Here is a 23,582-nt window from a genome sequence, read left to right as displayed (position 1 = left end):
CAATGTTTATCATATCTCCGGAACGGTTTCAGATATCGAAGTGCTATAAACGGTAAAATGATTTGTTTGAGAATTGCTAATCACACAAATAATTAGGTAATATACTTACCTAAGCATGCTTTCGAAATAAAACCTTTCGAAAAAAATTAAATTTTCAAAGCCTTGTAACTTCGTTGCTATTCATTCAAGACAAGTCACACCATGACTAGTGATGTGAGGTGGAAAATTTTCCCTCTATATTTTTTCGGAAAATTTTTCTTTCTAAACAAATATCAGTGATCAGGTAACAATTCCTCACTAACCATAAAATTGATTAACTTCATGAATAGAAATGTTAAAAATGGAAGATTGTTTAAAGAATCTGACAATTGTCAAGGCTCAGAAAATGTCCAGTACTATGTAGGAACAAGTGGAACAATTTTTCAAGAATCGAAAAAAAAAAATTCTGTCGTTTATGGAAAACTTGAAAAAACTTTTTATAAGTAGGAACAGTTTCATCATTTTGAAGCAAAATTAATCGGAATGTTTTATTTCTCTGTAGAAACAAGTGAAAGGAGTTTTCATGGATCGGAAAATTTTCATTATGATGTAGAAACAAGTGGAAAAACTTTTCATAAGTCGGGCAATTTTGAATATAATGTAATGATATTAGGTGGAAAATTTTCCACTATATTTAACTGCAAATTGAGGTATAAAATTGAATTCCTATAGTGAAATTTAGACAGCAACAAATTAGAATTTTCCAATTAGCTTTCGAGAACCTTAAAATTTTCTAATATTTGAAGTTGGCGAGTTAAAACTTACATATTCTCTCTCTCTCTCTGTGTGTGTGTGTGTATGTGTGTGTGTGCGCGCGCGCGCGTGTGTGTGTGTGTGTGTGTGTGTGTGTAAAGTACAGGAAACATAAATCGAGTTCATAGAGTACAAATATCCCATTCCATTGTTTAAAATGTAACGAGAAAGCGAAAATAAACCTTTATGAATTTATCAGTTGTTTCAAAAACAGAAAATCCCACAATTTCTTTACATACACGCCTGCCTATGTAATAAAATAACTTTTGAGTAAAACTTCCAGTTCCTTATGAAGATTATTTTTGTAACAGAAAATAAGAAGAAATTATTTATTTTTATTGTGTTTAAAGCTATGAGAAAACTTCGACTTCGTGTATTAAACTGACGAAATATGATTTTGTGAGATCAAATGTGAATTCTGACTGAAGAATACATTGAAGTTTTGAAATATTTTTGCAGAAATAAAGAATCGCTAAATTTTCACTTCATCAAACTTTTCTCAGACACTATTTATTACAAATAAATTTTAAGATTAAAGAACGATGTTGGAATAAGTGGAGTATGTTTTTACCAGTCGGAAAACTTACATCACTGTCCATGACCATAGCATCCAACGCTAAGATACTTCCGATGTGCATTATCTTGTCTATCTCCGTTGTGCTGTATGCGTGATAGAAGCTTGCAAACTTTGGATGTTTGTGATACTACAACATCCTTAGTTTGCAATACTCATTAACAAAAATGGTATTTTAAGTTTCCGTTTCCCATGCTGATTTGAAATACGTAATAATTTGGCGTAGTGCCATTTGAAAAAAAAATAACTTTATACTGGGATGGCAACACTGTTCACTAGGTGGTATTATTTAATACGTGAAACGATGTCTCCCTCCTCCTAGTTGCTTCGTGCCAAGTTTCGCTTTTCTTCCTCTTTTGGTGTCTCTGTTATCACGGATGTTCCAGATAATTTGTCCACCCTGTAAATTACATACCTTTTAGGTCCTCGTCTGGAGATGCGAATTACACTATGTGGCAACGTCGCAGGTAAAGAACTACAGAGAAAATCTACCAGTCTACCAAATAGTTGCATCGATTATTTTCAGACAGAAGTTAAAGTCGATATACGTTGACACTAGCACCACTTATTAGCATTACAATCGATATAATTCCTTGACGGATTCGTAGGGTAATGTAATGGTTACAAGTTAATCTCCAACGTAGATACATTCATGTCCAAAACGATTATCGTATATCTATAACTGTCTTCTTGTAAGAATATAATTTGATAATGATTTTGCAGGGTACTTTTAATACTGATACTATGTGTATAATAGGGAAATGTATATGTGTGGTAAATTTCATAGGAAAAGAATTATAAATACGAAAATTAGAATAAGTAAAACAAAATGTTGCTAAATGGACAAGAAAGGTTTATTTTCGTTTTTAATTGTTCTTATTTACTGCTCTTCTGACATGAAATTTGCCACATACATGTCTTTCCCGATAATACACACACTAACATAAGAAATACAGGGCGAATTCATTATCAAATTATATTCCTAGAATGACATATTTATAGACATGCGACAATAATTTTGAACATGAGTGTACATAGTGAAATTTTGATTCCCGATAGGGGCTGAAGGAGGTTCCGGAGGGTATACCATCATAAAGCATTTTCGTTTTATTTTGACTTGAAGAATAGAATTCTGTTGTCCGTGGACCCCTTCCTTGATGATAGAATGTTCTCTTTTAACCTCAAATAGCTGTGATAAATTCCCCTTTAAAAACTCGACTTTTTTTTAGCTACCTCTTTGCTTCTCAATAATGCATACAAATCCACTATGTAGTGATGTGAAGAGGAAAATTTTTCGTTTTGGAAAATTTTCCGCTATATTTTTCCGGAAAATTTTCCGTTCTAAAAAATATCAGTAATCAAGTAACAATTCCTCAGCAATCATAAAATTGGTTGAATTCATGTATAGAAATGTTAAAAAGTGAAAGATCGTTTAAAGAATGTGAAAATCTTCATGGCTCTCACAATTTTCAGTACTGTGTAGGAACAAGTTAAAAAATTTTTCATGAATCGAAATATTTTCTGTCTTATATGGAAAAATTGAAGAGCTTTTTATGAGTCGGAAAATTTTCATCATTTTGAAGCAAAAAGTAAAACAACTTTTTGTGAATCGGAAAGTTTTATTGCTCTGTAGAAACAAGTGAAATGAATTTTCATAGATCGGAAAATTTTCATCACGATGTAGAAACAAGTGGAAAAATCTTTTCGTAATCCGGACAATTTTGGATATTATGTATAGTGATGTTTGGTGGAAAATTTTGCACTATCTTTAACTGCACATAGAGCAACAAAATTGAATTTCTGTAGAGGAAAGTTAGTCAACAACAAATCATAATTTTCCAATTAGTTTTCGGGAACCGGATTCTATTGTTTAAAATTTCAATTTATTAAAAGTCATGAATATTTTTCGATTCATAAAAACATATTCTACTTATTCCTACATCCTTGTTTAGCCTAAAATTTATTAGTAATAAATATTGTCTTCAAAATGTCATGAAGTGAAAATCTAACGATTCTTCATTTCAAAAATGTTTCAAAAACTTCAATGCGTTCTTTCTTCAGAATCCACGTTTGATATCACAAAATTATATTTTGTCAGTTTAATACACATAAGACGAAGTTTTCTCATAGCTTTACTACATTTGTAGGTTTACATACTGCAACATTTATAAATAAGTAGATATAATATAAAGTGCCTACTGTAAATTTTGACTACCCAAAATTCGAGTTTAAGTAACTCATGAAAGCAAATACTGATCATTTTCTGGAAATAAACATTTATTTATTCATATAGTCATTCATAAGAGAGTGAAATATAACTAATAAGGAAGCTGATTTGTGTAGTTGTTCTTCCAATAAAATAATAAAAGAAACATAAAAAGCTGCACTATTAGCGCTGCGTTCTAAAAGCAACAAGTAATTTCATCTTAATTTACAAAATAAAAAATATATTTCTGTACGAATTCGATGTATATTCCCTGCAACTTACACACACACACACAGAGAGAGAAAGAGAGAGAGAGAGAGAGAAACACTGTATATTTTAACTTCCCAACTTGAAATATATAGAAAATTTTCTGGTTTCCAAAAGCTAATTGGAAAATGATAATTTTTTGCTGTCTAACTTTCCTCTACACGAATTTCCTCTTTCTTCTACACGATAGGGGTCGCGAATTTTCCACTACACGATTCACAAAATGTTGTTTTACTTTTTGTTTCAAAATGATGAAAATTTTCCGACTCATAAAAAGTTCTTCAATTTTTCAATACAAGACAGAAAATATTTCGATTCAAGAAAAATTATTTCACTTGTTCCTACATAGTACTGAAAATTGTGAGCCATGAAAATTTTCAGATTCTTTAAGCGATCTTTCACATCTTAACATTTCTATACATTATTTAAATCAATTTTATGAATACTGAGGAACTGTTATTTGATTGCTGATATTTGTTAAGAACGGAAAATTTTCCGGAAAAATATAGAACATTTTCCACCTCACATTACTGCTAAACAACGATGTAAGAATAAGTGGAGTATGTTTTTATGAATCGGAAAATTATCCGTTTCAAAATTTTCCGGAAAATTTTCATCACTGTACAGGACAGACAATTTTTCAATTCATGAAAAATTATTTCACTTGTTCCTACATAGTACTGAAAATTGATGCTACACTATAAGTGGAGCATTACAAACTGAAAGAACGGATCATGAGTTCGTCCACAAATGGTGCCTTTAATTCACCACAAGAATGCCCTCCCTCACACTAGTACAATGACAATAAAAACTTACAGCACTTAGGTTGTATTGTCATACCTCATCCTGCATAGAGTTCAGAAGTGGATCCATCAGATTTTCATCTTTGTCTGAAGCTTAAGGACACCTAAGAAGACTTCATTTTGATGTTGACGATACAGTGAAGCAAGAAGTCAGGCTATGCTTTTATAATCAAAATTAATAATTTTACAATGAGTTAATGAAACTGGTCGGAAGTTAGCAGATGTATGTTGATTGCCAGGGTGGTGATGTAGAAAAATAATGATTGAGCTCTGTACATTAAAGTAGATGTGCTACTAGTGTATATGCATTGTTTTATACGGATACTTGTAACTGTTTTCACATTACTTTTCAGCATGCGCTGGTATTGATACAAACTTAACGGGATCATAAATAGCCAAGTAAAAGCTGTTAGGACGCATGCTAGGTGGAGGTAATATAGCATATGATGGTTTCTAATCAGAATATTTCAGATCCTTTTGTTTGTTTATTTTAGATGTGGTGGGGTACAAATGAAAATAGATTAACTGTTGTAGTTTTGCATATGGCGCTTAAGACTACAATTGAGATATTCAACCTCCTGCAACGAATCAAGTTTATCAATGTGTTTGTCACCTTTACTATAGAGTTGAAACTGACGACATCCACAGTCATAAATCATCCAAATTACGTACACGTGCTGAAAGGACTCCACTGGCCAATATATATGCACATTGGACTGCAATAATATCCGGTACGGAATCAAAAGTATCATGGCGAAAGAAACGAGATTGCATTCATGGTGCATTGTCAGACACTGCGTGATCTCCAAGTGCAAACGCATGAAGGGCACTTCCCAACTCTGTAGCTACGCCGGAACAGGGTTATGAAAGCATATTTTAATTCACAGGTGATTCATACCACGGACGGAAATATATTTATCATTGAGGAATTCTTGAACGTCCAAAATGACCCAGTGTACATACGATATCATTTAAAGAAGCCGCTATGGTAGTTCCCAAAGTGCATCCCGGCATGGTGTTCTTGAAGATACCATATCATGGAATCATGAACCTCAACTTCTGCAAAACTGGAGTGAAAATGCATGCTGTGAACCATCAGTCTCATGTTCTGATACCTGTTGTTTAACCCCTCAGTCACACCTCCTTTGCCAAATCCACTGAGTCTTACAACAGGATTCATCTCCGTTTCCTAAGTCGATCCATGTCTCAGTCTCTTGGACTATGATCCGTGATCAAAATTGGAGGCCAAGATGTGCTCGAGGTAACACATGATATTCCGTCCCTGAAACGCTCCCTTGTGCAAACAGGAGCAGCGTTTCCTTTAGAAGCGTAACTGCTGCCATTAATAGCTGGAGTACGTGTTTAGGAGTCTGTGTGAAGCTCACACTGTGAGCACTTGCGACGCACTGTATCTGTCGATTGTGCACCATACTGTAGCCAATAAATCTTTGTAAAGAAGATACCTATTCTTGTGTATACCACTCACCGACATGTACAGTCAGTCCACGAGTTGTCAATTCGATATATGCAAATTCAGTTTACATCTGAAATGAGAAATAGAATTAAATTTCTAAATTCTATCTTGTGAGCAATCTAGTGAGTGAGACAGGAGCAACTGATAACTTGGCGTAATTTGTCGATTTTTCATACTTGTTTACGAAAATGGTTATGGTAAATGAAATTAGATTTACGTAAATTTCGAATTGCGCAAAGCCCTTGAACGATCTATTTAAGTGAGGGCTGGCTGAATATCAAAGCCTTTGTCCGCCATTCGTCATTAAAATTTTTATCAAATTTTACTGACATCTTGTTAACATTGTAAACACAGATTGAAATGAAATCTTTGAATATTACGTTCCACGGGCATGCCGGCTAGGCTAAAGGAGACGGTGATGATGAGAAATGAATGAAATGGTGGAATAAAGGAAGTGGGAGGAAACGGGAGAATCCGGAGGAAACCCATGCACACGGTGTTTGTGCACCTCAAAGTCCACTTGGAGTGAACTGGGATCGAATCAAGAACCCCATGCACCAGAGGTGAACGCTATACCACTGAGCCACCGCGGCCCCTAAAGAAAGATTGAGAACCCTCGGTTGGGAACTACTGTTATACAATGAATTGGTAAAGTATTTCATAATTTCAAAAGCATTATGAATAATAAGTCAGGTTAATGCAACGTATGGTTTTTTAATACTTTTTAAAATCCAAAAAAATGACAAATTTATCGCAGATTATTCCATCTAATATGGTTGCAATTACGGATAACAATTATTGATTTGTTGTCTTCGTTTTTCGTTTGAGTATTTATCTAAACATACGAAAAAAAATATATGGTACTTCAATAAATGTTTTAAACTGTTTCTCAGCATGCTTTTCCAGCTTCATTCTTTTCAACGCTTTTACGATTCTCGTATTTTCAACCAGTTCTCATCCTATTCTTGACCCTCTTTCAGATTCTTCTTCGAAATGACGCTTTCTTTTCCAAAACTAAAGAACTTTCTTCATTTTCTGGGCATCCACATGTGTTTACAATTCATTTGAAAATCCTTAAAAAACATCAAACAATGACAGAAGTTGTAACACTTCTTTACACAACAATATTATACAAGAAAGGTGCTATACAATTAAAACTTAACACAACACATATTATGGTCCACTTGTGGTAGCCTCACTAGTAAAGAAAATAGTATTTCATATTAAGCACCGGATATTCGGTTGGTTCCATAATTTCTAAGAGAACTGTTGAATCCATTCTCATCAAGTTAACTTCCCAGTCAAATTCTTATACATGCTGAGCTGTATTATTGTTGTACAAGTAGCCGAAAAGTTTTGTAAATATTTTCCATTTCTCCTAAAGTCCATTATGTGAGAAAAGGCACAGCAGCTATGTTCATAATTTTCTTCTTTTTTCATCTTCCAAAATGATTAATAGTGCAATCTGATCTTTGATATAGGGGATTCTATTATTACTGCTGTCGGCGTAGTTAACAATTGCCAAAGATTCTCCCCTATTGGAGGCGTCCCTAGTTCTTCTGGACGGCTCTCATCGTATAACAAGCGTTTCCTTAACGACAACCACCAATACAGCAACACAACAGTCTTTTCCACCATGGTCCCTTCTGGTGTGAACTTAAGCTGTCTGTACTGGAGTTGAAGATTATTTCGTCAAATTCAGATTCCGGGATGTCGCTCAAATCATCTTCCGATAGTTCGTTAATGTGATCATCTGATCCAATGGTAGTAAGGGAATTGTGTGTATGAATCCCTGCAAACACAAGCTTCGAAAACTGAAAAATGTCAAATTTCTGTTCTTCTCCTTCATTATTTTTTATCTTTAAATACCAAGAGGAGTCACTCTGTGTGTCGCTCAATGAAGAGGAAGACAGATCGGAATCTATTCTCTGCATTGAGGGATCTTTATGTAGCTCACGAAATGTACGAAAATCGGTTCTCACACTAACGTACGGAAGGATTCCTTTAAACTTCATCTCTTGAAGCGAGAACCAGAAAACAGCAAAACCAGTCACAGTATATATGAACGATGGTCTTACAACTTCTTCATCAAAGCGATAGGTATATATTAAGTTGCCGTTGCTGTCGTAACTTTGGTATTCTCTACATCTTCGCTCGCAGCTGATTGTTAAGGGTGCGTCATCAATATAAGGAAATGATTGCTCGAATTTTGCAAGAAAAGAAGTTTTCTTCCAATTAGTCATCGCTTTCTTTTTAGAGACAAGTGTCAACGTACGTCTGCTACAAAGATCAATATCACTGCACTGAATTTTCAGGTTCTTAGTAACGATCACTGGCGCAAATCCCGGGGGAGACGAGGGGGACATGTCCCTCCCAATGTTGGACATGGGGGGGACAGTCCCCCCCAATAATCTGACTTAAAAAGTGCTTTTTGGGATAGCTTGATGGTTTGTGTCCGACTGCCACAAAGGAATATAAGATGAAATTGATTTCTCTTGGCTTTTCCATTTTTTAAAAAAGAATCGTAATCTGTAGTATTTCAAACTGAACTTCGTGCTGTAGTGCGTTTAGTAGTCTCATCAATATGTATTAATTCCACTTCCACTACTTGGGCACAAATTGCAATAAATGCCAGACACTAGCGTGCGCAGGACATTGGGAATATGGGTGCCAGATCTAAAGTACCACCATATGGAATATCGTCCTCCCCCCCCTTTCCCCTAAGAAAAGATAGCATCATTGCATCCGACGCTGCGTCGGCGACGCACAGCACACGTGCAGACGGGAAATAATTAACACGTAATCTCTTCTCAGTTTGTAATAATTCTACATTTAAAAAAAGTTTGTCTAATGGGGGTGCCAAGGCACGTTGCGCACGCCTGTAATGCCAGAGGAGGATATACCCCTCTCCTCATGCTGAAAAGTTGTCTCAGCTGTAGGTACGGGCACAAATTCCAGGGAAATGGGGATATATATATGTCCCCCCACCCAACATTGGAATTGAAGGCTCTCCCAATAATCCGATTTGAAAAGTGCTTTTTGCAGAATGATTTGTGTCCGAGTACCACAAAGGAAAGTGAGATGAAATTTGTTTCTCTTGGCTTTTTCATTTTTAATAAAAATTAAGGCGTGCGATTGTGCGTGACGTAACCTGATATGAAATCTTCTCTCCTTTTCTCCCCTAGGCCCTAGCACACGAAGAATATATAGACTATCCAATGTAAGACTACCCATCTTTTCAGTAAATGGGAATTTAATCTATTTGTAGTATCAGCCTAGGCATCTACTCATGCTTCGTAAGCTAACTAACTCTATAGCCTATGGAACCCGGACGTTCAATGCCGCGTTCACAAAAGCTCTTCACTGACTTCTATCCTTAGCCAACTGGATCCAGTTTTTACTTTGTATTCCTATTTTTGCGAGATCCATCTTAATATTGTCTTTCCATCTGCGCCTAGGTCTGCCTAATGGTCGTTTTCCGATTGGTCTTACCGCTAACACTTTGAAAGCGATCCTACTTTCTTCCATACTGGCTACATGACCTGCCCACCTAAGCCTCCTAGACTTGATGACCCTAACAATGTTCGGTAAACCGTATAAATTTTGTAGTTCCTCGTTATAAAGTTCCGCCATTCTCCATTCCCGTTCCTCTTGGGTCCGAATATTCGTCTCATGATCTTGTTCTCAAATACTTTCAGTCTATGTTCTTCCTTTAGAGTAAGCGACCATGTTTCGGAACCATACAGAACAACAGGTATGATTATCGTTTTATATATTTTAAGCTTCAAATTCCTCGACAGAATTTGCGACGACATGAGATTTGAACCGAATAGTAACACGAATTCCCTGTTTTTAGTCGATATTTAATTTCTTCGTGAATATGATTTTCGTCTGTTAATATTGATCCTATATATTTGAAAGTATCCACTTTATCAAAAGAATTATTTAATATTTTAACGCATCCATAATTTATCGTATTACGGTCCCGACGCACTTCCATGTATTTAGTTTTCTCTGCATTTGCTTCTAAACCCATGCCCCTGCAAGCGTGTAATAAGATCTGTGCATTTCTTTCTATTATTCTCCTGTCATCCTCTATTAAATTTACATCAGCATATGCCATAACCTGGTGAATACCGTTCAATTCTAGGCCCTGGTTGCTATCTTTGATTTTCCTTATAGAGTATTCTAGCACAAAATTAAATAATAATTGTGACAACGCATCTCCTTGTTTAAGGCCATTCTCGACGGGAAAGCTCGTGGCCAAAACTTTTCCTATCCGGACTTTACTTTGGGATTCATTTAAACATGCCTTAATAGATCTAATTAGCTTTTTCGGTATTCCAAATTCTGTAAGAACGTTGTACAGGGTTTCTCTCCTAACCGAGTCGTAAGCCTTTCTAAAATCAATAAATAGTTGATGAACCGGGGTATTATATTCCCACTTCTTTTCAAGTATTTGGCGAATGGTAAATATTTGGTCGATAGTTGATCGATTTCGTCTAAATCCACACTGATAATCTCCAATCATTTCATCTGCGTATGGGGTCAATCTTGCTAATAGAATGTTTGAAAGGATTTTATAGGATGTTGACAGAAGAGAGATACCTCGATAAGTCAGTTTTGTCGCCTTTCTTGTGGATTGGAACAATGATTGATTCTTTCCACTCTTGTGGCAATTCTTCCTTGTTGTAGATAAGGAGAATGAGTTTGTGTATCTTGTACCACAATTTTTCGCCTCCAGCTAAAATTAACTCAGCCGGAATTTCGTTTACACCCGGATATTTGTGTTTCTTTAATTTCTTTATAGCGATTTCTACTTCTATTCGGTTGGATTCTGGAATATACGGTTCTGTGATGTGTATCTCCCTTTCTCCACGCACATTAGTTTTTGCTGCGTGTTAAGCAAATCGTTAAAGAAATCTTTCCATCTATTTAAGATGCTATCCGTGTCAGTGAGAACTGTACCGTCAGATTTCTTTAATATATAAGCACGAGGTTGATAGCCTTTCTTAAATTCGTTGATCCCTTTATACATGTCCAGAATGTTTTTATTTTTACTATTATCTTCAAGTTCCTAAATTTTAGCTTTCAAAAAATTGCGTTTCTTTGTTCTAAAAGTTTTGGAAGTTTCCCGCCTGATGTCTACGAAATTTTGTGTGGTTATTTCATTCGGATTTTGTGGCCAACGTAATTTTGCTTGTTTTCTCTTTTCTGCTCGTTCGAACCATGGTTTGTTGCTACGTATTTCCGCGTGTCCCAATTTTTCTTTTGAGAGAGGATGCTTCGCAAGCAAAGAAAAGAATTCAATTACTGGAATATTTTTCTCCAGAATCTTAAGGTTATATCTGTTAACTAAAGAGTATATGACATGCGTTAGATTTCTGTAACGATTCCTTTAATGTTATTGAGATCAAGGGGGCCGATCCTGGGAAGTCGGAGGCCCTCCCAAAAGCTCACGTGGATTCCCTGTATTTTTATGAATATGCATTTTTATATGTATTTTCTCTTGTTATATGTATTGTTTTATGCATTTTTATGAATGCCCCCCCCCCTTCCCAAAGTTACAGAGAAATCGGCGTCCTTGATAGAGATTATCATTTTGCTCAAAGAGTATTGTTGCGTCATACATAATTGATATTCTTTCTTCATAGTTTTGGGGAAACCATTATTTATATTATTATAAAACAATTTTAACGTGGATCGTTGTGGATGCCTAATTAGAAACATACAAATTATAAATATGCATGTATTCATATTTCAGAATGTGTTCACGGCAGTGATTTGTAATACTGATATGTACTACTACTTCATCTACATCGCCTAATATATAATATACTTTACAACAGTTTATCAGATTCATCTACCGTAATATGAGTTTCATCTCCCTTCTCTAGAATAAGCCTCAAATGTGCCCACCTCCCAATGTTGAAGACAACCAATGGCGTATTTAGGATTTTGTTTCGAGGTGCTATGCCCAACACAAGGAAGGAAGTGGGCAATTGCCCACCTGAGTTTGAGAATTAAATATATTTTAATTTATGCATAAATTGAACTTATAATGGCAAGAATTGCAGACCGATAAATCCTATGTGGTATGATACAAAAATTTAGGAGTGAATCTAACCCTTTATTCTATTCATACAAGAAAAAGGAAGCATCCTCTTGGCCTTCCAAATTCCCGGGCTAATTATTTCCCGTTTTGATTTTTTTTTAATTCAAACATTTCCTTCTTTTAAAAATAACTAAACGATATAATTTTCCTTGGTGTGGAACACCAGTTTCGCTTATCAACTCCTCTTAGTTTTGGTGTTACTGATGACGGCCGACTTGAATCAGAACTGACAATGGTCGATAAAGTATGATAGGCGAAATGAAAGAAAGTAACGTCAAGAAAAAGAAACAGAAAAGTAGAAAGGACGAAAGAAAGAACAAAAGGACGCAGTTCTTACATGGAATGAAATTTGGCAAATACAGTATTACTTCTGAACAAATAGCATAAGAAAATGGAAAGTCAATGACATTCTTAGAAATGGTTAGAAGGATTATTGTTGTACGTGGAGTGCGAAAAACTAACAAATTTATTTCAGGGGGAGCTTGAGCCCGATAGCCTCCTAAATACGAAATTGAAGACAATTCTGTCCCCTGATTCTTCACAGCATTGTTTTTCAACTTCATATATATTTTGAACATCGCTTACACACACACACACACACACACACATATATATATATATATATATATATATATATATATATATATATATATATATATTATATAATATGGGAGCGGTCTTACCCGTCCCCCCCAATGTTGAAGACAGATTTGCGCCGATGGTAACGATAACACTGAGCACAAGAATTGAAACTCTAATTCTATCAACAATGCTTTACAATATCCTATATTAGACATAACATAAAGAATAAACTAACAATATTTACATATTGAAGCCAGATCAATACAACATTTGTGTATGAGTGTTCTGCTCGAGGGAAAATTTTATAACTACTGCCGAGAGGGGTCAGGCGGAGTATTAGAGAAATACAAAATAGCTAACGTTGTCAGTTTGTTCCTCAGTAATTTGATTCTACGAGAAAGTACAAGTTAGTGACTTCGAAGTCAAGCGATAGCTTAGAAATTAGGATCAGGGATTCCACGTATATGGAAACTGAGAAATGAGTATTTTACCGTTTTATAAATAAAAAAAAAAATATGTGTGAGGAGGAGAGGGAACCATGTTGGTACAGTGATAGAAGGGGAATATCTAGTGCAAGGGGTCCCTGGTTCGATTCTTGGTGAAACGAGATTTCCGGGTTCTCCCGTTTCCCCGACATTGGAATTCCATCAGTTATACCTTAATTCACTTCCCTTAATCACCAATCTCCTTTAGCCTAAAGGTCATAAACGTGGGATACGAAACTGGAATGCTCATTTAACTCCATTCGAGTTTCTGTGTATGCATCGTTATGCAACACCGGGATTATGAAGGACAGAACCCACTATTGCCATGAATTCAGAACAACGACTTGGGATTGAATCCGGTCCGTTATCTAAGATCAACGCTTTGTATAAAGACCATTCTCCATTGCACTATATTTCCTCTAAGGCAGCTGGATTACAAGACCATGTAACTGGCCGTTCATTTGAGCATATTAATTCCTATTCCTGCAACAGACGGAGTCTTGTAGCAAGAAGCCAAACGCTCAAGTCAGTATAAAAACAATATAAGTCACGAAAGTATTGATGACAACCAACAAGAGTTTGCATATGAAATGAAGAAACTTAAATATTCTTCACTCTAGGCATTTTTAGACATTTAGCAACTGCTTAAACCACTCCTAATTCTAGGGCAAAATATAATTACTTGGTAGAACTAAGGTATTAATAAGCTTTATATTATTAATTAAAAAAGTAAAGTCTTGTATTATTCATGCAACAATTTTTTAACTGGCTCATCATTCGCGTATATTGTGATCAGAGATGGCGTGGGTTAAATAAAACTTGTCCTACTGACCCACCACCCACCGTAACCCACGACGCAGCATGACCCACTCTCTCTGACCACCCACCAAAACTCATAATCACCAACTTTGGCCCATGATCCACACCCTTCTGTCCACTGATGAAGGAGTTCACACTTGCAATAAAACAAAGCTGCGAAATATACTGAACCTGCAACTCCTTAAGTTGAACGGCTCTTGAGATGCTCAATTTTTCGGAAAAATTCGGACTCCCACTCTCTTAGGATATGTATTATAATGAAAGCGATATGATAAGGGATTCCAGTTGGGATTAGGGTGTAGCTACATACCAAAAGTCATTTCATTTGGCTTTGGCCGTGATGATCACGCACACTCTGTATAATAATTCATATATTACAGGTCATTCAAAAATACTGTATATTGTTTCCAGTAGTCAGCTCCTCTAAAAACGCATAGGCTGCTTCTGGAAAGCCAAGTAGTAATTCCTATTACTATTATTACAATTAAAAATATCAATATCCAAAAGTGCCTCTTCACTTAGATATATATCTTCTCAGGTAAGTAAATAGAAACAAATGAAAAGGGAAGAGAAATGAGGGCCTTCAAAGTAAAACGTAAACAAATTGACCAGTTTCAGAAAATGCTGTCAACAATGCACTGAGCAGAGTGGGTCCGTGTGTCGTAGTAGGTTAGAGTTGGTCAGTGAGTCATGGTGGATCGCAGTGGGTCACGTTCTGTTGACCCATGACCCACTCACAAATCTTGACCTACGATCCACTGATCCACTCCATCTCTGGTTATGAGGCGAAATTTTTATAAGAAATTTTCAAACAACTTAAGCGTTAGTTGGGTTAGCTGTAGAAACGAGGCGCTCAATCCGAGAAAGCTTATTACGGAAGTAGCCTGGAAGACTGCACACTAAAATAATGCAGTTTTCTTGCCATACACATAAATCTAATAGAAGGTAGGGCAGTGGCGGCGATAATTGATCCACAGACCTAACGTGGCGCGAGGATAGAGAGGAGAACATTTTCAGGGGCTCCCTCAAGTGATTGGCTCGTACTATGTTCATTGGAGAATCTTTATACACCCACTGAAAGATAAGAATCTTTTTCAATGACATACACCCATGCACACTAAATCTTGCGCGTATATTGCAATACACAATTTTTCGCGTTTGTTACTTTTTTTCGTCTTTGGCTAAAGTTGAGTGATTAGTAAATGAAGATGATAGAAAGCATTCCTTGTAAGAAAATGTCCCTCCCGCCCCCCAAAATACAGTGAAGCCTCTACTAACGGACACCTCTATAAAGCGGGCACCTCCCTTAACGAACATATTTTATAATCCCCAAACTCTATAATAGGAAAAAAAAAAAAAAAAAAGATATTGGCAATCCTCTCTAAAGTGGACACTCTCTAGTATGGACACGGACAATCTTTTCTGTCGTTAAAGGGTATTATTTACCTCCGTATTACGGACACTTTCTCTAGAAACAAATTGAAAAGTACTGTAAAAATACATTTTTAGTAATTCATACATGTTTCACCAAGGAAGCATTTTGATAACATTTTGCATCCTCAACTGTCTCCTCAAAATATGTACAGCTTCCCCCAGTTTCTAAAAAAAATACGATGGGCAAAGATAGGCACGCTACCTACCGTTCCCCTGGTTTTTCAGATCCACTTTTACATCTGCCCTTTTACATCACTCATATAACCCCAGCTCTCATTCTTGATATATTAGAAATAAACATTTATAGCTTGTTCTGAGACATCATATGTTTAACCCTATAGCTATAAGAACTTGTAACAACAAAGATAAAATAAAATTTTCAATTCCCCCACCTCGCCAGTAATCTTCTGATACGTATGAGGCAAAAGAAGGTTCTTTAAATAGGTAATTTGTTTTTGCCTGTGAACAATTTGTACCCAAGGACCTCTCCGTTCCAGCTGCCTGTGTGTATGTCTGAGTTTATGACTCGGTATAACAAACGGTTGTGCGAACTCGAAATATTTTAACAACCGGCTCTAGCGAATCGGTGCGAACCGGCTGAATAAAACCATTGGACATATCGTACACAATTAGTTTCCTAAGTTAGTGTCATTTCCTTATCCTTAGCATAACAGTAGATGACGCTATAAGGTCAATACAGAACAAACCAAGTTAAACATTCTACTCGTATTTCGCAGCACGATATTGAAATGGCTTTTCATTCAGTTGACATGTAGTAGCTAGAAGAAAACTAATCTATATTATCTTACTTTATGCCCTCTGAAAGAGAAAGGCATTCTAAGAAATACTTTACTCTACCATCTGTTTCTCAAATTTTATGTCTTTTCAGTATGTAATTAGCCGCTGCAGAAAATGAATATCTTATACTCGTACTGTATTTTTTTTAAATAAATTTTAATTTCAGTTCTTTTTTTCTTTTTTTATTTTCAGATTTTCAGCACTGTGGTCACCTATTTAGTGGTGTTAGTTCAATTTAAAATTTCAATGCCTCAAAATGATACTAATTGTTCGAAACTTTCAACTTTGGCTCCTCCGTATGAAAACTGTACATGTTACTAAATGTGTTTTTATTTTGCTTTCAATGAAATGTGAAAATAATTTCAATGTACTTTTTCCTTCATATATGAGAATAAAGAATTGGAAGAAGGATATAATGTATAATGATACACACACACACACACACATAAAGATCACTATACAGTATAATGTTTACAGATATAAATATTCATGCTATGTAAAATATAGTATTGAATGATATGAAGTAGAGGAAGATATAGTAATACAGGATAATATTGTAATATGTAAAAGCCCGGCCCATTAAGACAAACTTGCTGGGCACGCCGCTGCTAGTATGGTTGCTCTTATGTAATTTCATGTCTATTTAGGTATATGAATATATCCTTTTGCGCAAGCCTTGCAGTATATTATTTCAATTTCCTAAGAGAACTTATATTTAGTGGAAATAAAATGAACTTATGCGAAATTAAACCTGTTTCATAATCGTTATTGTTGTTTAGCATTTGACGTTTAACGAGAGATACAGGCTCATCGTGTTACACACAAATATGCGTTTCTTTAGCTTGAAATAATCTTAAGGGTGAAGACATGCCGAAGGTGCCCCGCGGTCAAAATTTAGGTCGCAGTCACTACAGGAATTGTATTATAATGGTTGGTGATAAGAGTGGTGAGTCGCAACAATTGATCGTTGATGGAGAAAGCTGAACGAAAGCCTGCTTGGTGAGTGGGAAGTGACTGTCGGTCCTGCAAATATGGATGTAGACGTTCCACTAGAATTCTCTTGAAAATTTTGCTCAATGTGCTGGTTAATTGGATGGGTCGGTAAGAGGATACAGCCGATGGTGGTTTATTGGGTTTTAAAACATTAGAAAAAATGAAATGAAATCTTTAAGTTTTATGTTCCACGGTTATGCCGGTTAGGCTAAAGGAGACAGTGATAATGAGAAATGAATGAAATGGTGGAATGAAGAAAGTGGGAGGAAACGGGAGAACCCCGAGAAAACCCACGAGCACGGTGTTTGTCCAACACGAAGTCCACACGGCGCGATCTGGGATCGAACCCCGGACCCCGGTCGGAGCTGAACGCTCTACCACTGAGCCACTGTGCCTCCCTTAAAAACATTACAGTTTTCGATACCTTCCATTCGACAGGGAAAAAGCCAGTACGCAATATGAATGTATATAGTAATGCCAGAAGAAGATGAAGTACTATGGGCCGTTCTTTAACATGCCTGTAGCTAATGTTATCAAAACCAGGTGTTGTATTCCTTTTCCGCTGAAGGACAGCAATGATTTCAGAGATTGTAATTGGACTGGTAAAAACGTGTTCCGGAAGCGTGTGATTAGTATTCGGTTGAAGCGTCCGAGATTCTAGATTGACTCTGTTGACAGGATGATTGAAACCTGGGGGCTCTGGTGCTTGAGATGTAAAGATAGTCTGAAGATAATCAGCAAATGCATTTGCTTTGTCCACGTCGGAGTGCAAAGGTGCATTGTTGAGGATTAATGGATAAGATGTCTGGGTGTGCTTACCACAGAGTGCATTAAATCGCTTCCAGTATGGTGTCGGATGAGAAATAGTTGCAAGTTTTCACCCATTGTCGAAGTTTATAAGCTTCATCCATGATTTTTTTTGTGAAAGGAGAAGAGAGAAATGGCTTCTTATATGGATGATGTTTCTCTAAAAAATTATTACTTCTCCAGCCTCTCAGAGGGTTACGCCCTCTCTTTGGCATGCGGTTCTCTAAACAAAAATACAATTTGGAAAATAATTTGTTGGGCTAAGGGAAGTTTGGGTATTGTCATCAGTTGAGAAAGGAGGTTATATCATCATTTTGTTTTCCTTAATTTATGTTAATTAAACATCTCTTTATTATAAGGTACACAAGAACAGTCAGTGCAATGGAGGTGCGAAAAGTGAAATATAATGAATTATAAATATAAGGTAAGAAAAGGATAAATACTGTATTATATGATAACTTATCATGTGAAGAGTGAAATATAAATTGAAGAATATGTGCAAATGTGCTATAAGACAAAAACTGTGAGATAAGTGTGGCGGTGAGCAAAAACAATAGATAATGATGATGTAATATGAGATGAAGTGCCATCACATCACAAACACAAAGAAGTTAGTCAGACAGATGTAGGTTAAATCTTCTGTCCCGGGGCGACTCGGGACTAATGATCACAAGGGGCCCTTGTTAGTTGTGACGATATCTGTGCTAAGATGGAAAAAACATGAGGAATATGAGCATGAATGATATAAATGGCATAGATGTCGCGTTCTGCTACTGTTAAGTTTGCATGGTGGACATGTAAGGGAATGAGTATATTCAAAGGGGTATGCTTGTAACGATATGCGGCATCAGTGACAGCATCAGTTCGAAGAAAAGTGGATGACCCGTTTCAATGCGAGATGTAATGTACCGATTACGAAGTTGCGCAATATGGTCTGTGATCTTCGGAAAGTTGATGTATTCATACGTGAGCCACGTAGGATACGGAAGTTTAAGGCGATGACCTAGTCGAATAGCGTGACGCTCCAATATACAAAGTTTTTCTTAGAAGGAAGCAGAGGCATTGCACCAGACAGTATGTCCAAAGGTGAGGATAAGACGGAGAAACATCTTGTAAGTATGGAGTAAAACATCGGGTTGGAGGCTCCACATAGTGCCTGTGAGACGATGTAAAAGATTTAAACGAGGAGTCGCCTTAGTTTTGAGTTTTTGCAGGTGTGCACTCCAAGTTAGTTTGGAATCAAAATAACGCCCAAGTACGTAGCAGTGGTGGTAGTGTGTATTTGGTATCCATCAACAGTTATTCGTAACAGTTTCGGGTTATGGTAGACTTTGGAACGTCTATTAGATGGCTTCAACCATAGCTCAGCTCAGCTCAGCTTGAAAGTGAGGTTTTGTGTCGAGTATCGGACAAAAGTCCCTGACTCGATGACAGCTATAGAAAAGAAGATGGTTAGACCTTTGGGGGGAGGGGGGAGTTAGAATATGAGATACGACGACGTCATGTGGCCTTCAGCTGCAACTGTCACAGTGAGGGGGTAGAGTGTGGGTAAAGAGTTATGCTACAACCTTGGCGTCCTGTAAGTTCGTCGCTGTGTATGCGCTGTGCCAATGGCTGCAATAGCGGGGTTGACGTGGTGCGCTGTGCCAATGGGGAGGTTGGACCAAAAAAGAGTATGGTGTTGATGTAACACTGCCGTGTCGTGACAAAACGCTGTAACTTTGGCGGAGCAGTTTTGCGAAAATGAGCCGTAAAGTTTTCATCCGAAAATGTGATCTGTATCGTGTAGAACCAGTGTATCTTGACTTTGGAAACACGTGGTTACATGTAATGTTACGTAAATGCATGTTGTGTGATTAAATTTGGTGAAAATTGATTGGTTGACCATTATTGCCTAGTTACACTGGTTCTACACGATACAGATCACATTTTTGGAAGAAAACTTTACGGCTCATTTTCGCAAAACTGCTCCGCCAAAGTTACAGCGTTTTGTCACGACACGGCAGAACACGTCCCGGATAGGATATATGTTTAAATCCTCTAAAAGTTGACGATTAAGCCCGTCTCACACGGATCTGAACTAATTCCTCAATCCAGGCTACAACTTAACAGTGTTGCTTAACTCAAACTTCCATACAATTTCTTTTATCCTAAGGTGATGTAGGGGTCTCAGACGATCCTTAAAACTAGGTAGGTTTTACCAGCAGAGCCTCTCGTGGTCGGTGTATTAAACAGACAGAAACACTTGAAGAATATGTTACGCACAGGGCAATCAGCTGTCGTAATTGTAAATATTATTGTTTATCTATTTCAGAATATGAGTTCATCCGAAGATGAAATAGCCGTAGCAGTGATATCTGCTCCATTATTGACACAAAATCGGCCCTCCCCTCCCCCAAAAAACGAGAGAGAAAGAGTAAAGAGGAGCTGCTGGTCAGGGAGTGAATTCTTCGCCCCAATAATGCACAGTAAAGCATAGTATTTTCAATGGTGAATAATGAACTACATACAGAAGATCCTCGTTCCTACCAAAAAAAAAAAAAAAAAATCTACAGAGTGGACTATTCAGAATTCCATACGCTATTGAAATTAGTAACTCCGAAAATTCGGCAGCGAGATACGAACAAGAGGGAGTCTGTATCAGCTGAAAAAAGGTCTGTAGATCCTTGTATCCACCAGATTGTAGAACTGAAAATCAAATGACTTGTCCACATATGTAAATGAGGACAGTTATCAGGCGCAGAAAGCTAAAATAAAGAAAGAGCAATTTTCTAGTATAGGTACTGAGTGTATCCGCTCAGCTCACTACCCACAAAAATGCCCACATAACCCATAAAGTAAACTTATACCGCGCCGGGAGCTCCTCTCATGCACTACACCCGGACTTTCTGTATTGTGCCAGCATTGTAGAACTATTCCCAAAAATTGCAAAAAGGCCACACAACATTGATGACAATTAACTCTCATTGTTTCTGTTTCTAGTGCTAGTTTACTTTTCGCGTACCACACGTGAATTTTATGTTTATATGTGTAGAATTAATAGTGTAAAGTTATTACAAACGGATAAGATGCTTTACGACGGATAAAATAAGTGGGTTCATATGAAAGATGCCTGTATAGAAACTATTTTCCACCGGCGGTGAATTTCTGCACAAGTGTACAGAAGTTGTATTTTGTTTACAAGTGAAACGCTACTAGTATGAAACCATGACAAATGCTATTGAAACTCGTATCATTGCCACTACCCTCGCTTATGCGGATACCCACCTTCACTGACGCACACCCTAGCTAACACTCGGGCTCTCCACCTTCGGTTAGATAGCATTCGTGCTTTTTAGTGGCGACCTAGCTCAGGTTGTGTTTTTTGGGCTGTAGTTTTTATACATGCAACCGGACGCTGTATTTATAGGCAAATAGTAAAAGAATTATAATTTTTCAACAATTGCTTATGATACCCTTTGAATTTTAACTATTCATTGTGGATATTTTCATGTCGCCCATCACAAATCATTTAGAAAACAATAAGAAGGAAATTAGTAAAGGAATTCTAACTTTTGAACAGTTATTTCGAGTGGTGCGCAAAAATAAACCTGCACGCTTTTTTAAAACATCTTACATTTATCGGTATACAAGTTGCACAACATACTTAAATAACCTATTTTAATTCTTTTAAAGGATGTAATTACATTTGTTCACACCTGTTGTGTTCGGGCGGATACTACTTACTTCACTGCATACCTTTTCTAATGTCTTTATTTTTGCAGTTTTTTAAAATATAAATCGTGCTTCACATTATCTAAAAATTCATATTTTTCATATGATTCTATTAATATTATTATTGTTTCTCTTGTCCAGGCAGCATTGTTTTGGAATTACAGCGAGAAATAAAGTTGAATGTCGTCAGGCGCTACTCTTTTCTGATGGTGTTGTATGGAAGTCCAGAAGAAAAGAGAAACTGCTTCTATTTCTTCCAAGTCACGATCCAAATAAAGACAGCAGAAAATTTCAACCTAACCTAAGGGCAAGTTACCTCTCACACGATCGTTAAGTAAGGTCGTGAGTTTTAGATCGTGAATTGCAGCCTTACTTCAGTCCCGTCTGAGACAGGCTTTACGCGTATATCGGTCATGGCCTGTTATGATACGAGCTGCCCTGGTTTGCACACTCTCAACCGTGCGCAAGTGACTGAGTGCCGCATGTTGCCATGCTGGACATGCGTACGTGATTGTGGACAAAAATATAATTTTAAAGACGTGGAGTCTTGTTTCATGACTTAAGGCATTGCAACGCAGAATAGTATAGAGGGCAGACAATTTTCGGAGGGCTCGGCGTTTAATGTCCCTGATATGAAGACCAAAATTAAGGCCTCGATCTAAGATAACTCCCAAGTATTTTGCATGCAGACGGTGTGGAAGTTCAATGTTGTCATAGTATAAACGATAGATGGCTCTGCTGCGTCTTTTGCTATAACAGACTGCAACGTTCTTATCCGCGTTGATTTTTAGGCGCCAGATGGTAGTCAAACGTTGAAGCACATTGAGTTGGCGCTACATGTAGTGGTACGAAAGACGAAGATTGCTGCTGTTCGTGAAGAAAGCAGTTTCATCGGCGTATGCTGGAGGAAAACAGTGTGGCACAATGGGCAAGTCTGTGGTGTATAAGGTGTAAAGCAGAGGTGAAAGAACCGCGCCTTGAGGTACACCAGCTTGAATTGGTTTTTGAGCTCAATCATAATTTTTTTTTTTAACAAGAGTTTCATTCCCATCCAATGGATGGGCGGGCCGTAGAAGGCAACACCTTCTCTGTGGCCAGAGATATTTTCAACTTTTTTGAATTTGATGACATGGAGAATGATTTCAGGCTATAGAGTAATGTGGATTGAAGTAAGGAACTAATAGCAAATCAAGTTGACGAGGATGTGAAAGAGGTGGCTATTGTGTTAAAATGTTTCTTGGGTACATGTGCGGAGGTTATGAGCAATATATATGTGGATTTCGGTGGTAGATACGGCGGTCAGGATTATACTGATCTATGGCTTCGGTGTATTCGTATATTGCTAACAGATGATCCAGTGGTGGGTAGGCATAGCGTGGTACAGCAGGAACTTGGTCTAACAGCTCATGGACAATGGGATGTGCCAATTGGATTCGTGACGCTATGTAGCGTTGGCTCAATCATAATTATGGTTGAATGTAACTATACACTATTGTTAACAAAGCGCCAGCAAGAATTATGACTCGGAGTACAATATTATATTGTTAAAAATCTCTAGCTGGGTCAACAAAAATTATGGTTGTCCTAGACATATTTATGATATTAACAACTATGCCAGTTATTGTACTTGCTACTATACAGCTGCTATATAGTTGGAAATACCATATAGAATGGTTGTCGAGACCTTCACAAGATTTATTATGGCTGTCCCAACAATAT

At 37.0% G+C, this 23,582-nt stretch overlaps 1 protein-coding gene across 1 annotated transcript in view; it reads left to right on the top strand.

Annotated features, from left to right (window-relative positions):
• Positions 1 to 16,975, top strand: part of LOC145669111 (gustatory and odorant receptor 24-like) — a 31,582-nt gene extending 14,607 nt beyond the window's left edge. Inside the window, exon 3 of the mRNA XM_081737452.1 lies at positions 16,542 to 16,975. Coding sequence (XP_081593578.1) covers positions 16,542 to 16,670 — 129 coding nt within the window. The 3' untranslated portion in view covers positions 16,671 to 16,975. The remainder of the gene's footprint in view (positions 1 to 16,541) is intronic.
• Positions 16,976 to 23,582: the final 6,607 nt, after the last annotated feature.

This window comes from Thermobia domestica, chromosome 13, assembly GCF_964235325.1.
Source record: "Thermobia domestica chromosome 13, izTheDome1.hap1.1, whole genome shotgun sequence".
Classification (NCBI taxonomy): domain Eukaryota; kingdom Metazoa; phylum Arthropoda; class Insecta; order Zygentoma; family Lepismatidae; genus Thermobia; species Thermobia domestica.
This window is presented reverse-complemented; position numbering and strand designations above follow the sequence as displayed.